The sequence below is a fragment of the Dryobates pubescens genome, chromosome 8 (genome assembly GCF_014839835.1).
Source record: "Dryobates pubescens isolate bDryPub1 chromosome 8, bDryPub1.pri, whole genome shotgun sequence".
NCBI lineage: Eukaryota > Metazoa > Chordata > Aves > Piciformes > Picidae > Dryobates > Dryobates pubescens.
In genome coordinates this window covers 40,322,665-40,339,039 of record NC_071619.1, presented here as the reverse complement: position 1 = coordinate 40,339,039, position 16,375 = coordinate 40,322,665, and the positions used below count along the sequence as shown (strand labels likewise).

Below are 16,375 nucleotides of genomic sequence, written 5' to 3'. Positions count from 1 at the left end.
AAAATAGAATAGAATAGAATTAAGCAGATTGGAAAAGACCTTTGTGATCATTGAGTCCAAGCTATCACCCAACACCATCTAATCAACTAAACCATCACTAAGTCTAATCAAGTCATCCAGGCTCTTCTTAAACACATCCAGGGATGGTGACTCCACCACCTCCCTGGGCAGCACATTCCAATGGCCAATCTCTCTTTCTATGAAGAACTTCTTCCTAACCTCCAGCCTAAACCTCCCCTGGTGCAGTTTGAGACTGTGTCCTCTTGTTCTGGTGCTGGTTGCCTGGGAGAAGAGACCAACCTCTGCCTGGCTACAACCTCCCTTCAGGTAGTTGTAGACAGCAAGAAGGTCTCCCCTGAGCCTCCTCTTCTCCAGGCTAAGCAACCCCAGCTCCCTCAGCCTCTCCTCACAGGGCTGTGCTCCAAACCCCTCCCCAGCTTTGTTGCCCTTCTCTGGACACCTTCCATCAACTCAACATCTTTCCTAAACTGAAGGGCCCAGAACTGGACATAGGACTCAAGGTGTGGCCTAACCAGTGCTGAGCACAGGGTATGATAGAATGATAGAAGTTGTCTTAATACTTCAGTGAGTAAAAGCTCTGTAATACTACTTATTCTGAACTACTTCTTACTATGAAATATTCCAAACCCAAAAGTATTTAAACTAGATTAATATTAAAAGAATTCAGTGTAGCAGGACATTGAGGATTTTAAAAACTGAAGATTCCCTGTTTGGTTTTTTTATGACTCTGTTGATGTGCAATTGATCTGTTTTCACTGGTAAATAACTTCTGTTGGGGTTTCTACTTACTTCAGACATATTTTCTAACGTGGAGATGCCCACCCATTATTGCTTGGCTCTGCTGGAGCTGAATGGCATTGGTTTTAGCACTACAGCATATGAAACTCAAAAACAGGTGATGCAAGCTAAACTGAGTGAGATTGAGACCAAGGCATATCAACTGGCAGGCCACAGCTTCTCCTTGACCAGCCCTGATGACATTGCAGAGGTTTGTGAGGGTTAGGGTGGGAGGGAGAGAACTTTCTTAGAAGTTACCCTCAACAGGCTTTTGCTTAGACTTTAGGAAAAGCCTTCTTGAGCAGACCGTGTGTGAATAAAGACAAAATGAAAACTGAACTCTGCTCAAGGTTGATTTGTCCTTATGCTTATTTTGAGGTTGTTTCCTGCAAGGTGCTGTGTATTTCCTGCTTGATCATGCTGATTTCTTCTGACTTCAGCAAAAATAAGATAGGTAGAAGTAAAATCAGCATGTTTGCAATGAAGGGCTAGTGGCTTCTTGTGATGGGTTAACACCCATCCTGGAAGCAGGGAGGGGAGGGCTTGTGAGAGCATTGCCCTCCCTGCAGGGGTTTTTCGCCCTGGGAAAGTGAATTAGTCTGTCCCTGCCCAGCAAGGCTATAAAAAGGAGGACACTGCAGCCATTAAGCCTCTTGGCCCCTGCCTTTTGCCTGGATGAGGACTGCCGCTGTTTTCCCTGCTTCTCTGCCATGTGGTCCTCCCTGCTGCACCCCACACCTTTGCAAAGGACTGGTTTTGTATTTCATATTTCTTTTTTTTTTCCCATCCATCCTTGTTCCTTGCCCTTGTGAGCCCTACCTGTTATTGTTACACACACACACACATATATATATACACACACATATATATACACACACACATATATACCCCCCCCCCTCATATGTATACTGTTGAAGAAAATTCTTTACCTCTCTACTCCCAGGCTGACTCCAAATTATTTCTTGGTGGATTTGTTCCTTTCCTTGCTTCTCCTCTCTATTGGGAAAGAGAAAGGGGTAACGGGGGAGGGATTCTCAGCCTGGCCCCCATCTGAGCTCTTAAGTCCCAGTTAAGGCTCAAACCACCACACTTCTTGTGGTACATGAGATGATCTGCCAATTAAATGGCTATTAATGGAATATTTTGTGTCAGAGATGATTTTATTTTTTTTTTTGCAATACCAGTGTCCTGCACATAAGATCATAGAATTATAGAGTGGTCTGGGTTGGAAGGGACCTTAACATCATCTAGTTCCAACTCCCCTGCTATGGGCAGGGATATCACCTACTAGATCAGGTTGCTCAAGGCCCTCTCCAGCCTGGCCTTGAACACTTACAGGATGGGGCATCCACAACTTCCTGGGCAACTTGTTCCAGTGTCTCACCACCCTCACTGTAAAGAATTTCTTCCTAATATCCAGTCTAAATCTACCCACTTCCAGCCTAGATGTGATGTGCTTTCATGTCATCTAAGAACAGTCCCAGGACCCTATGGAGACACGAAAGAGGAGGAAAGACTGCTTTAAAATATTTGGAACTGCTGTCTGGTTTTAAGACCCTGTATAGATATTCTTTTTTAAAAGAACCTCAAGAAACAAATTTCTGTATAAGTTAGCAAGACTTTTATTGCTGAAGAACTTTGCTTTATATTTAATGTACGTTACATGGCATCGTAAGAATAGATTATAATTGCTGTACATGCCTCCCCCCCCTTTTTTTCTATATACTAATTTCTTGCTGAGGAGCTCTACTTTATATGGAAATAGTCAAAATCTGTGAGCAACCATCACTAAAAAAAAGTCCCACAGAAATAGTCCTCCTTTGTTGCAAATGCAGAAGTTTTGCTCAGTAACAGTAGCCTGAGTTAGAACTCCTCAAAGAATGCTTGTCTCCAATTCCATTCTGCTTCACGAAAGAGAAAGGGGAAAGTTTAGTCTGAAATACTGTTCTCTGAACTAGATAAGCTTGTTTCTCATGTGGAGACTTTGTTAGGAATCGTGAAGTTTCTTGTATGGGTTAGTAGAGCTTTACCCTTCTAATTTTGTGTCACAAAAACTTCTTGTGATGGATTATGCCCATCCTGAAAGGGCGGGGGGGTGTGCTTGTGAGAGCATTGCCCTCCTGGGAGGGGGGTTTCCCCCTGGGAGACTGAGTTTGAGTTAGTCTGTTCCACTCCCCCTCCCTGTCCAGCAAGGCACTGCAAGGAAGACACTGCAGCCATTAGTTCTCTTTTTGGCTCCTGCCTTGCCTGGATGAGAGCTACTGCTGCTGGCTTCCTGCTTTTCTGCCGCGTGGCCAGCCCTGGTCCTCTCCCTGCTATATCCACGCCTGGTGGACTGGTTTTGTATACATATTTTTTTTCCCCTATCCATCCTTGTTCCTTACCCCTTGTGAACCCTTCCTGTTATTGTTTTATATATGTGTGTATATATATGTATATACATATGTATATATATGTAGTGTTTAAAGAAAACTTTTACCTCTCTACTTCCAGACCGACTCCAAATTATTTCTCGGTGGATTTGCCCCCTTCCCTTTTTTCCCTCTCTATTGGGAAAGGGAGGGGGCCACGAGGGAGGGATTCTCAGTCTTGCCCCCATCTGAGCTCTTAAATCCCAGTTAAGGCTCAGACCACCACACTTCTGTTCTGTAAAAATGTGAGAGAGAAAAGCTTCTATTCCCTTCTGCCAGCTGTGAAGTGCAAGACAATAGCTGCTAAATAGTGTATAATGCTACACAGAAACATGGAATGAAGAACTGTGTTTTGTCTGTCCACAAATGAGGATATATTTAATTTTCCAGTTCTTGGCCATTTTTTTTTTAGACAAGCTAATATTCAGGCTCTTCTAGAAAATGTGTTTGTGACCACTGCCTTTTCTCTCATGTGCTTTGCTCTGAAGCTTGCTCGCTGCTAGCACTCCTTTTTTTCACCAATGTTCTTCCCACTTTTAGTCCTCTTAACATCACATTTCATTACAGCTGCCTGTCAGCAGTAACCTGACTTACTGGATGGAGTTAATTACCTTTTCTGAAAACATACCTTTGAACTCTAACTTGCAGTGTTTAGAAAATGAGATTTTAGATTGCATTTTGTAGTTAATTAAAATGAGAAGGAGCGACTTTGATAGCAGAGATCGTTAATCAGCTTTGTAATTACCTGAAGCATTTGTACTATCCTTTGGTTGGAACAAGCTGTTTAAGTGCTCAGTTACTTTTTGGTTTCTTCTGGGAGTAGTGTGTAGAAACTGATTTGAAATTATGGCCTTTTGCAGGTTTTGTTCCTGGAGCTGAAGCTGCCACAAAATGGAGACGTAAAAGTTCAAGGGAGCAAGAAAACTCTGGGTTACACCAGAAGAGCAACTGCTAAAGGGAGCAGGGCTAGGTTGAGCAAGCAGTTCAGTACAACCAAGGTACAGTAAATTCTGGTTCTCATCTGAAAGTGACATTAAAAATAACTCCTTATTTAATCCATCTGCTGCTTGGATACATCAGAGTCTGGAGAAGAGAAGGCTCTGAGGAGACCTTCTTGTGGCCTTCCAGTATCTGAAGGGGGCTACAAGAAAGCTGTGGAGGGACTTTTTTAGGGTGTCAGGGAGTGATAGGACTGGGGGGAATGGAACAAAACTAGAAATGGGTAGATTCAGATTGGATGTTGGGAAGAAGTTCTTCTCCATGAGGGTGGTGAGACACTGGAGGAGGTTGCCCAGGGAGTTGGTGGAGGCCTCATCTCTGGAGGTTTTTGCAGCCAGGCTGGATGTGGCTCTGAGCAGGCTGATGTGGTGTGAGGTGTCCCTGGCCATGGCAGGGGGGTTGGAACTGGATGATCCTTGAGGTTCCTTCCAACCCTGACAATTCTATGATTCTATGACTCAGGTACACTGACTTAAATGGAAGTACATTTTAACTGCCATTTGCTCCTCCAGTTACCAGTGGAATTTCACACTGCATTCTGCCTTCTTTGTTGGCAGAGTTAACTCTAAAGCCTGGGTGTAGTGTGGACATGAATAGCAGGCTATAGCAGGACTATAAACAGCAGGCTTCAATAAGAATATATTAGGCAGAATTCAATTTCCCAAACCATGTTTAAGACCAAACCAGCACAATAATTTTGTAAAGCAAATAGTTGAAGAATTTTTCAATGTCATCTTGAGAGGTACTGAAATACCAGGGTGATTAAATACTACATTTTCCCCTGTCTAGTGGTACCATATCTGTATTTTGTCCTTCAGAGAATTTGTCTTCCAAATGGCTGCTCTGATGTCTTATCAAATTTAGTATATCAAAAGCTTGTATTTCTGTGAAGCCTACTGACACGCTTGCCAGTTGATAAATGTTGTGGAGCTGCATTAATACCAACTGCTTCAGGCTAATGATGGCTCTTGCCAGATAAGTGATATTAACATGTTCCCTGCTTTCAGGACTCATTAATCTGTGTTGTTTTCTTAGTTTTCCCTTGTTCAATTTACTCAGACAAGTATCGATTTCTGAAACTCAAGTGGTGGTGAAGGAGTGAGTGTGGTAGTGGTGGCAGATCAGAGAGCAAGAAGCAAAATGAGGATTTCCTCTTTTTGTATGGAGGAACGAGGCTGCAGCTGCCTGCTGCATACGAAAACAGTTTGTTGGTTTGGGAAATGTTAGCATGCCAGTCTTTTGAAATTCTTGTTAGTCCCTTCATCTATCTGATTTAACTTGAAAGCATTTGGTTCACAGTATCACTAAGGTTGGAAGAGACCTCGAGGATCATCGAGTCCAACCTGTCACCACAGACCTCATGATTAGACCATGGCACCAAGTGCCACATCCAATCCCCTCTTGAACATCTCCAGGAACGGTGACTCCACCACCTCCCTGGGCAGCACATTCCAATGGCCAACAACTCCCTCTGTGAAGAACTTTCTCCTCACCTCCAGCCTAAACTTCCCCTGGCACAGCTTGAGACTGTGTCCCCTTGTTCTGGTGCTGGTTGCCTGGGAGAAGAGACCAACTCCCACCTGGCTACAACCACCTTTCAGGTAGTTGTAGAGGGCAATGAAGTCACCCCTGAGCCTCCTCTTCTCCAGGCTAAACAATCCCAGCTCCCTCAGCCTCTCCACATAGGGCTGTGCTCAAGACCTCTCCCCAGCCTTGTTGCCCTTCTCTGGACATGTTCAAGTGTCTCAATGTCCTTCCTAAAACCGAGGGGCCCAGAACTGGACACAGGACTCAAGGTGCAGCCTAACCAATGCAGAGTACAGGGGCACAATGACTTCCCTGCTCCTGCTGGCCACACTATTCCTAATGCAGGCCAGGATGCAATTGGCCCTCTTGGCCACCTGGGCACACTGCTGGCTCATGTTTAGGTGGCTGTCAATCAGCATCCCTCTCCAGCCACTCTGACCCCAGCCTGTAGGTCTGCATGGGGTTGCCGTGGCCAAAGTGCAGCAGCTGGCACTTGGACTTGTTGAATGCCATCCCATTGGACTCTGCCCATCTGTCCAGTCGGTCGAGGTCCCTCTGCAGAGCCCTTCTGCCCTGTAACTGACCAACATCTGCTCCTAACTTGGTGTCATCTGCAAATTTGCTGATGACTGACTCAATCCCCTCATCCAGATAATCAGTGAAGATGTTAAAGAGGATGGGGCCCAGCACTGATCCCTGGTTGATACAGTGATCAACAATCCTTTCAAGGAGCACAGTGAAGGGGTTCATTTTATGTGTTCCTAGTGTGCAGATAGGAGAGAGCAGGGAGAAAAATATGCAAGAAGATGGAAAAGGAGCATTAATGTTGGGCAGGAGGAGGCAATGTAGGGGACCTGTGGCAAGTGATGCTTCATTTGATCACTTCAGGTGATATATTGTTTGATACAGACTAAGAGCTGTAATGAGGATGCACAAGTCCAAAGAGAAGTGATTGTCCTCTTGTGGATAACAACTGCAGCTGTCTCATGGTGCTTTGACTGCCCAAGTGTAGATGGTGTACGTGGAGGGGGTTATCCATTTTATTTAAGGGCAGTGACTCTGGAAGCTCACTGTGGGCAAAGGAGTCAGTTTTTCCTGCAGGGCTGCAAACCCTTTACTTATAAAGCTTTGAAGGCTGTTGGTTATAGTTGTGACATTTTCTCCCCCCAAGGATGTTTTGGAGAAATTAAAGAAACTTCACCCTTTGCCTGGGCTGATACTGGAATGGAGGAGAATCAACAATGCCATTACCAAAGTGGTGTTTCCACTACAGAGGGAAAAGCGATTGAATTCTGCACTGGGAATGGAAAGGATATATCCAATATCACAGACTCACACAGCTACAGGTAAAGAAATGTGTGTGAAATCCTCACTTCTTACCTTTTTTACAGTAAAGCCTATGCTCTGCTTCAGCTGCCTGTTTCACAGGTGTCTGCCCTGAAAGCCTAGATGTGTTAAAATCACTTTTGTGTTTATCAAGCACTATTACTAATTTCATGCATGTATTGACGTGTAAATTTCTGACCCTGGAGCAGGGTCTGGATTTAGGAGTTTCTTGTTAGTGATTGCCATGGGCTGAGTTGGGTTTGCTGATGATTTTCAATACCATGCTGCTGTCATGCCAGCTTCAAACTGAAAGTGCTGGCTGGAGCCAAGTATCAAGGGGCTTGAAGTTCAAATTGTGACATAAGAGGCTTCCTGTTCCAGTTGCTTTTGGGGTGTTGGTCTTTTCTGCTGTGCTGGCTGCTGCATGCTTGGATGGGGGGAATTGTTTTATCCCTGGCTGTTGAGTACTGTGTCCAGTTCTGGGCCCCTCAGTTTAAGAAGGATATCGAGACACTTGAACATGTCCAGAGAAGGGCAATGAGGCTGGGGAGAGGCCTTGAGCACAGCCCTGTGAGGAGAGGCTGAGGGAGATGGGATTGTTTAGCCTGGAGAAGAGGAGGCTCAGGGGAGACCTCATTGCTCTCTACAACTACCTGAATGGAGGTTGTAGCCAGGAGGGAGTTGGGCTCTTCTCTCAGGCAACCAGCACCAGAACAAGAGGACACAGTCTTAAGCTTCACCACGGGAGGTTTAGGCTGGAGGTGAGGAGAAAGTTCTTCACAAAGAGAGTTGTTAGCCATTGGAATGTGCTGCCCAGGGAGGTGGTGGAGTCACCATCCCTGGAGGTGTTCAAGAGGGGCTTGGATGTGGCACTTGGTGCCATGGTCTAGTCATGAGGGCTGTGGTGACAGGTTGGACTTGATGATCTTTGAGGTCTTTTCCAACCTTGGTGATACTGTGATACTGTGCTGCTTCTGCTTTTTACTAAGGTATCTGTACAACATATTATAGCATTAAACTCCTGATCTCAACCCAGATTTTTTTTGGTGTTACTTTCCCTCCCATCTCTGTGTGTGTGGCTTCCCTTGCAAAGCAGACTGTGAAACCAGGACACTCTTCTTCCTGATCTAGGGTGGGGGAGGGAGGCTTGCTTGTTAGAGGGGACAGTAGTACAGAAATGTTGCAGGGAAATCATCTCAAGCCCATTAAACCCTAATTATTTTCCTTCCTTCAGTTTTCTTATGATTGTGTCCTGTCCTGTCCTCCTGCCCTTTGTCTTTTGGAGATGCAGATGTATGTACAACTACCTGAAGGGAGGTTGTAGACAGATGGATGTTAGTCTCTTCTCCCAGGCAGCCAGTACCAGAACAAGAGGACACAGTCTCAGGCTGCGCCAGGGGAGGTTCAGGCTAGATGTTAGGAAAAAGTTCTATGCAGAGAGAGTGATTGCCCATTGGAATGGGCTGCCTGGGGAGGTGGTGGAGTCACCATCACTGGAGGTTTTCAGGAGAAGACTTGATGGGGTGCTTGGTGCCATGGGTTAGTTGTTTGGGTGGTGTTGTATTGGTTGATGGGTTGGATGCGATGATCTTGAAGGTCTCTTCCAACCTGGTTTATTCTATGTATTCTATGTATGTGTGTTAAACTGGAAAGACTCCTTTTGGGCTTTCATTGAGTTCTGTCTTGTCATCCTTCTCAGGTCGAATAGCCTTCACAGAGCCAAATATCCAAAATGTGCCAAGAGATTTTGAGATTGAAATGCCAGCTGTGGTTGAAGAAAGCCCGCCCTCCCGAGCCCCTGGAATTGGGAATTCTTGTGCTGTTTCTGGAGGCAGGTAGGAGAACCTTGGCAAAGCTGCTGCCTACTCTTCTGGTCTTCATGTGATCAAGTTGTGGTATTTATCTTTTCTGTATTTCACCTGTGGCTGCTGTCATGTTAGTGTGAGTTGTTATTCAGTGTTTCTTTTACAGTTTGAGGGAAATAAATACCTAAAGATGGCTCCATTTGCTTGTTGGAATTCTTTATGAAACCCTGCAGTGAGACTGGCATTTGAATCATAGAATCAGTAAGGTTGGAAAAGACCTCTAAGGTCATCAAGTCCTACCTATCACCCAACACCTCATGACTACTAAACCATTGCTCTTTACAACTACCTGAAGGGAGGCTGTAGCCAGGTGGGGGTTGGTCTCCTCTCCCAGGCAACCAGCACCAGAACAAGAGGATACAGTCTCAGGCTGCACCAGGGGAGGTTTAGGCTCGAGGTAAGGAGAAAGTTCTTCCCAGAAAGAGTAATTTGCCATTGGAATGTGCTGCCTAGGGAGGTGGTGGAGTTACCATCACTGGAGGTGTTTAAGAGGAGTCTGGATGAGGCACTTGGTGCCATGGTTTAGTTGATCAGATGGTGTTGGGTGATGGGTTGGACTCGATGATCTGAAAAGTCTTTTCCAACCTGGTTAAGTTCATTCCATTCCATTCCAATCCATTCCATGTCTGATTTCCCCATGGCCAAATGTAAGTATGAATTGTTCAAAAGAGTGGAATAGAGGCTATTGTCTTAGCTTGTTTTCACCAATTCACTGTACAGAAAAGGCATGGACAGGCTGGAATGTGTTCAGAGAAGGGCCAAAAGAATGGTCAGGGGACTGGAAGACCTGCCATATGAGGAAAGGCTGAGAGCATTGGGTTTGTCAGCCTTGAGAAGAGAAGGCTTAGGGGAGACCTTATTACCATGTACCAGTACATAGAGGGTGGCTAGCAAGAGGATGGAGACCCCATTTTACATGGAGCCACATGGAAAAGGTAATGGGTACAAGTTACTCCTGAGGAGATTCCAATTGGAATCCAGAAGAGAATTTTTCATGATGAGGACAGCTAGACATTGGAATCATCTTCCAACAGAAGTAGTGGATTCCCCTACACTGGTCAGCTGTAAGGCTCAGATTGTCAGGTTGCTGGGCCATCTCATTTAAACTACACTATCACCTAGAAAGGTTGGACCTGGTGCTCCGAGGGGTCCCTTCCCACCTGGCATTCTGTGATTATGTGCATTTAGCTGTTTTAGAAATTGGTGAGCAACAGTGATTCTTTGTCTCCACAGATTCAGAAAGCGTTGCAGTATTTTACCTAATGGCCTTCAGGCTGAAGACAGATCCAAAGAAAGAAGAATACCTTTTGCTGTTAGCATGAGGCATGCTTTTGTTCCCTTCCCAGGTAATGCCCAGATCCTGCTCTGTAGCTGTGTATTCTATCTATATGACAAATAATCCTCAATCTAAGGGAGAGCTGGGAATATCTGACTGAGCAGCCTCCTTGGAAAACTAATGCAGTAGTTACCATGCTTTCAGAATGATTCACAAGACTGTAAAGGAGAGAGTTTCACTCAGGGAGAGTATTTAATGCTGTAATTCAAATGTTCATACCTTCATTTCCTCTTTGAGAATGCCTGTTTTTTAAAGAGGTCACTTAGGCATCTCTTAATACACATATCACACTCTTGCTGTGTCCAGTTCTGGGCCCCTCAGTTTAGGAAAGATGTTGAGTTGCTGGAAGGTGTCCAAAGAAGGGCAACAAAGCTGGGGAGGGGTTTGGAGCACAGCCCTATGAGGAAAGGCTGAGGGAGCTGGGGTTGCTTAGTCTGGAGAAGAGGAGGCTCAGGGGAGACCTTATTGCTCTCTACAACTACCTGAAGGGAGGTTGTAGCCAGGTGGGGGTTGGTCTCTTCTCCCAGGCAACCAGCACCAGAACAGGAGGACACAGTCTCAAGCTGCACCAGGGGAGGTTTAGGCTGGATGTTAGGAAGAAGTTCTTCACAGAGAGAGAGATTGCCCATTGGAATGTGCTGCCCAGGGAGGTGGTGGAGTCACCATCACTGGAGGTGTTTAGGAAGAGACTGGATGGGGTGCTTGGTGCCATGGTTTAGTTGATTAGATGGTGTTGGGTGATAGGTTGGACTTGATCTCAGAGGTCTCTTCCAACCTTCTGTGTCTGTGTCTATGTCTATGTCTATGTCTATCCCATCCCATCCCATCCCATCCCATCCCATCCTATCCTATCCTAATGTTAGTTCTCATGTTGCCTGCCCTGGCTCAGTACAAGTCTGCTGGTTTGATCTCTGCTGAATCTCTGGATTCTAGATGAAGGAGCTAGGTGGAAAGCAGACACTGGAGAAACAGAATTTGCCTGATAGAAATGGCTGTGGAAAACTTTCAGAGCAGAAGCTGCAAGGACAGTTTCAGACCACCTTGCTGGAGCGGTGGGATGTTTTTAGAGTAATATTATGAAATAATGATTTCTGCTTACTTCCTGATTCCAGGAGGCTTAATCTTGGCTGCTGATTACTCTCAGCTTGAGCTGAGGATCCTTGCTCACTTGTCCTGCGACTGTCGACTCATTCAAGCCTTGAATGGGGGCACTGATGTCTTTAAGACCATTGCAGCAGAATGGAAAATGATTGATCCTGAAGCTGTTGGAGATAGGACCAGGCAACAAGCTAAACAGGTAATTTTTAGGGAAAACATTTGGCAGCAGTCTTCTGGGCAGGAAGGTTCAGTGTTCAAAACATCAGGGAGTCACAACAGTATGTTTTTTGGCTTGGATTTGTCTGTGGTTGTTCAGTAGCATTGTGTACTCCCACTCTTGATATGTCCAGCTGGAGCTGTCTGGTTTTTGGGGGGTTGAGGGTGGATAAAAGCATCAGGAATGGCTTGGACTCAGAGATGGTCTCCCTTCTTGAATGCTTGCCCTTTTCCTCATACACCTGTCTTCCAGTGAATCACCTTTTGGTTTGGCTCTGCTTTCTTTGCATGGCTCACCATCCACCTGTGCTTCCTCATGCTGGGCTCCGGCAGATTTGCTATGGAATCATCTATGGAATAGGAGCAAAATCCTTAGGCGAGCAGATGGGGATTGAGGAAAGTGAAGCTGCCAGTTACATTGAATCCTTCAAATCAAGATACACAGGTTTGGATATGGCTGTTTGGGAGCTACGAGGTGGTGGTGGTGGTTGGTTTTAATCCCTTCTCCCCGTGTCTTTTCAAACCCTAATTCTGTCTCAGCCTTCTGCTACTCCTGTTGGTTTTGAAAAAGCTTTTCCTTTTGCAAAAGCCCAGTGCATGAACACAGCAGTGTGGTACTCCATAATGTTGTACTTCATGCTCTGCTTTTCTTCATCTTTAGGAGCTTGCTTGCTATTTGTTTATTAGAATAATTGTTTTCCTGTTTTTGAAAATTACTTTACAGGCCCTGGGGATTAATTTTGCAGCTCTTAGCTTTCTGAACAAGAAACACTCTTTTCCTTGGTAAAACACAGCTTCAAAGGACATGCAGTACAACTTTAGATGCAGGTGTTTAAGAAGAGACTTGATGGGGCGTTTGGTGCCCTGGTTCAGTTGATCAGATGGTGTTGGTGAGAGGTTGGACTCGATGATCTCAAAGGTCTCTTCCAACCTGGTTCATTCCATTCCATTCCATTCCATTCCATTCCATTCCATTCCATTCCATTCCATTCCATTCCATTCCATTCCATTCCTTATGATTTTTACACGTAACAATCTCTCTCTTCTGCTCTTGTCTTCTGCTTCCACTGAGTTTTAGATGGTTTTGCATATAACCCTTACATTTTCATCCAGCTGCTCAGAGCAGCTCTCCCATATTTTGTACAAGGACCTTGTTGCATTGCTAAGCAGCATGTTAATTTTTAGGAATGCTGTAGGAAGAGGAGAGCTGCAATCAGACAATGAATAGAAGGCAAATAATAGAATAAACCAGGTTGGAAGAGACCTTCAATATTACCACGTCCAACCTATCATTCAACACCACCTAATCAACTAAACCATGCAACCAAGCACCCTATCCAGTCTCCTCCTAAACACCTCCAATGATGGTGACTCCACCATCTCCCCGGGTAGCCCATTCCAATGGCCAATCACTCTCCCTGTGTAGAATTTCCTCCTAACATCCAGTCTAAACCTCCCCTGGTGCAGCTTGAGACTGTGTCCTCTTGTTCTGGTGCTGCTTGCCTGGGAGAAGAGACCAACCCCCACCTGGCTACAACCTTCCCTTCAGGTAGTTGTAGAGAGCAAGAAGGTCTCCCCTGAGCCTCCTCTTCTCCAGGCTAAGCAACCCCAGCTCCCTCAGCCTCTCCTCATAGGGCTGTGCTCCAAACCCCTCACCAACTTTGTTGCCCTTCTCTGGACACGTTCGGGATTGAAGGATTGAATTTAGGGAGTAGACTCAATCCGTGCTCAGCTGATAGAAGGAAATGTTTTTAGCTCTTGTGGGCCATAAACCCTGGGAACAAACTGCAGCTGTTTAGAGAGAAAAAAGCATTTAGCTGATTACCAATGGCCATTGTGACTCAGGGAAGCTACACAAGGACCTGAAAATAGGAGCTGGTAAACATTGCAACAGAGTCTTTTGTCTTCTGTCTGAACTTAGATAAGAGATGTGTGTTTGTTTGTCTTTTGTCTAACACCTGCCTGAGCCTTGCCAAGGGATGTGTGTTCCCTGGCATTTCCTCGGCAGCCAATCATGAGTCTGTAACTGTTGCATGGACGTATCTAATAACCAATCACAAGTTGCTTTTGATTATGTTAACCTATATAAAGAAAAGACTTGGCACAATAAAGGAGTCACTCTGCTTGTATCAAGCTTAGTCCCATCTCTCAATCACGGTATGGGATGAGAGACAGCTATCTGTAATCATAGAACTTGGCTGTGAGCTGGAAAAGGATGTTCTGAAGATCCAGGGTGTGTTTCTTTAGGAGACAAAAGCTGAGAAAGGCTGTCCTAGTAAGAGTCTGTTTAGTCTCCAGTAATTTCTGGGTAGTCTATCCTTGATGAGCTTCTCCCCATCTACTCAGCCCTAGTTAGACCACATCTGGAATAGTGTGTACAGTTCTGGGCTCCCCAGCTCAAGAAGAATGAGGAACTACTGGAGATATTTCAATGGAGGGCTATGAGGATGATTAAGGGATTGGAGCATCTCTCTTACAGGGAAAGACTGAGACACCTGGGGCTGTTTAGTCTGGAGAATAGAATAGAATAGAATAGAATAGAATAGAATAGACCAGGTTGGAAGAGACCTTCAAGATCATCGTGTCCAACCCATCAACCAATCCAACACCACCTAATCAACTAAACTGTGGCACCAAGCACCCCATCAAGTCTCCTCCTGAACACCTCCAGGGATGGTGACTCCACCACCTCCCTGGGCAGCACATTCCAATGGGCAATCACTCTCTCTGTGTAGAATTTCTTCCTGACATCCAGCCTAAACCTCCCCTGGCGCAACCTGAGACTGCACCAGGGGAGGTTTAGGCTGGATGTTAGGAAGAAGAAGAGAAGGCTGAGAGGGGACCTTATCAATGTCTACAACTATCTGAAGGGTGGCAGTCAGGAGAATGGAACCAGTCACTTTTCAGTGATAACCATTGATAGGGCTGGGTGCAATGGATGTAAACTCAATCACAGGAAATTCCATTTCAACATGAGAAAAAACTTTTTTACTGTGAGGGCGACAGAGCACAGAAGAGGCTGCCCAGAGGGCTTGTGGAGTCTCCTTCTTTAGAGATCTTCCAAACCTGCCTGGATATGTTGCTGTGTGACCTGCCCTGAGTGGTCCTGTTTTACCAGTGGGGTTGGATTCAGTGATCTCTGGAGGTCCCTTCCAACTCCTAGCATTCTGTGCTTCTCCGAATCCTTGAATGGAATCATAGAATTGTTAAGGTTGGAAAAGACCTTTAAGGTCATTGACTCCAACTGTTAGCCCAGCACTGCCAAGTCCACCACCTGACCAGGTCACTAAGCACCATCCTGAATAATTCCTTCTACATCTTATGTTTTTAAACCTTGGATGGAAACTGCCTGAAGTTAACTTTTTCCACTGTAGTGCAGTAGTTACCTGGACTTGCAGTGAAAGAGGCTCTTCCCTGCCTCACCTTTATTTGACCTAAGTTTCTTTTTAACACCTTTGGTGGATTTGCTCCTTCCCTTGGAAACTGCAGGTGGGTTTGTTTCTTTCATCCTAGAATCTAAATTGACACAAACTCAAGTCAGGCAGCCTGAGGCATCAAGGGCCCTGACTTCTGCTTTCAACTTACTCCCTTCCTACTACTTGTCTTTCCAGTGCTGGTCCAGGTCTTGACCCCTCCATTATTAATAATACATGTATGATCCTCTGTGCCTGGGCACTGTGCAGAATAGACTTCCTGCCTCCTTGTCCACAGCCAGATATCCTGACACTAGTCACTCTTTTCCACCTCAGAAGAATCAGTAAGTTTCCCAGCAGAGCTGCAAATGGGCTGAGCAAGTGATTGTGTGTGGCCATGTCTGCTGTCACAGTCCAGGAAATTTAAAGGATTGTCTTTATGCTGCCTGGGTGTCCTGGACTGCTTTCAGTCACCCCAGTGATAAGTCACCATGGACAATCAGCTGTACCAGGGAAAACTTTCTCTTTCCTTTCCACAGGGATTCAGAAATTCTTGAGGGAGACAGTGAGGAGCTGCAGGAGAGATGGGTTTGTGCAGACCATCCTGGGAAGACGGAGGTACCTGCCAGCTATCAAAGATGCAAATCCCTACAGTAAAGCTCATGTATGTGGAGTGCAACACAGCTGCTGTGGTGGCTTTTCATGTAGTTTATTTTTACATCTGTTGGGGATTTTTAAAATGTGTTTTTAAAGCCTTGGACTTCTTTGCATATCTGTGTCTGTGGTTTTGCAGGGTCTGTGAGCCATCTTAATTATCATAGAATCAAAAAAGTTGGAAAAGACCTCAGAGATCATCAAGTCCAACACCCAATGACTAACTAAACCATGGCTTCAAGTGCCACATCCAATCCCTGCTTGAGCACTCCAGGGATGGTGACTCCACCACCTCCCTGGGCAGCACATTCCAATGGCCAATTACTCTTTCTGGGAAGAACTTTCTCCCCACCTCCAGCCTAAACTTCCCCTGGTGCAGCTTGAGACTGTGTCCTCTTGTTCTGGTGCTGGTTGCCTGGGAGAAGAGACCAACCCCCACCTGGCTACAACCTCCCTTCAGGTAGTTGTAGAGAGCAAGAAGGTCTCCCCTGAGCCTCCTCTTCTCCAGGCTAAGCAACCCCAGCTCCCTCAGCCTCTCCTCACAGGGCTGTGCTCCAGCCCTCTCCCCAGCCTGGTTGCCCTTCTCTGGAAACATTCAAGAAGTCTCAATGTCCTTCTTAAACTGAAGGGCCCAGAACTGGGCACAGGACTCAAGGTGTGGCCTAACCAGTGCTGAGTACAGGGCAGAATGGCTCCTGCTGGCCACACTATTCCTGATGCAGGCCGTGATGC

At 45.7% G+C, this 16,375-nt stretch overlaps 1 protein-coding gene across 1 annotated transcript in view; it reads left to right on the top strand.

The window, feature by feature from the left end:
- Positions 1–16,375, top strand: part of POLQ (DNA polymerase theta) — an 84,585-nt gene that overhangs the window by 55,748 nt on the left and 12,462 nt on the right. Inside the window, exons 21-28 of the mRNA XM_054163329.1 lie at positions 816–1,009; positions 4,070–4,207; positions 6,907–7,081; positions 8,761–8,896; positions 10,166–10,272; positions 11,375–11,559; positions 11,910–12,021; positions 15,529–15,653. Coding sequence (XP_054019304.1) covers positions 816–1,009; positions 4,070–4,207; positions 6,907–7,081; positions 8,761–8,896; positions 10,166–10,272; positions 11,375–11,559; positions 11,910–12,021; positions 15,529–15,653 — 1,172 coding nt within the window. The remainder of the gene's footprint in view (positions 1–815; positions 1,010–4,069; positions 4,208–6,906; positions 7,082–8,760; positions 8,897–10,165; positions 10,273–11,374; positions 11,560–11,909; positions 12,022–15,528; positions 15,654–16,375) is intronic.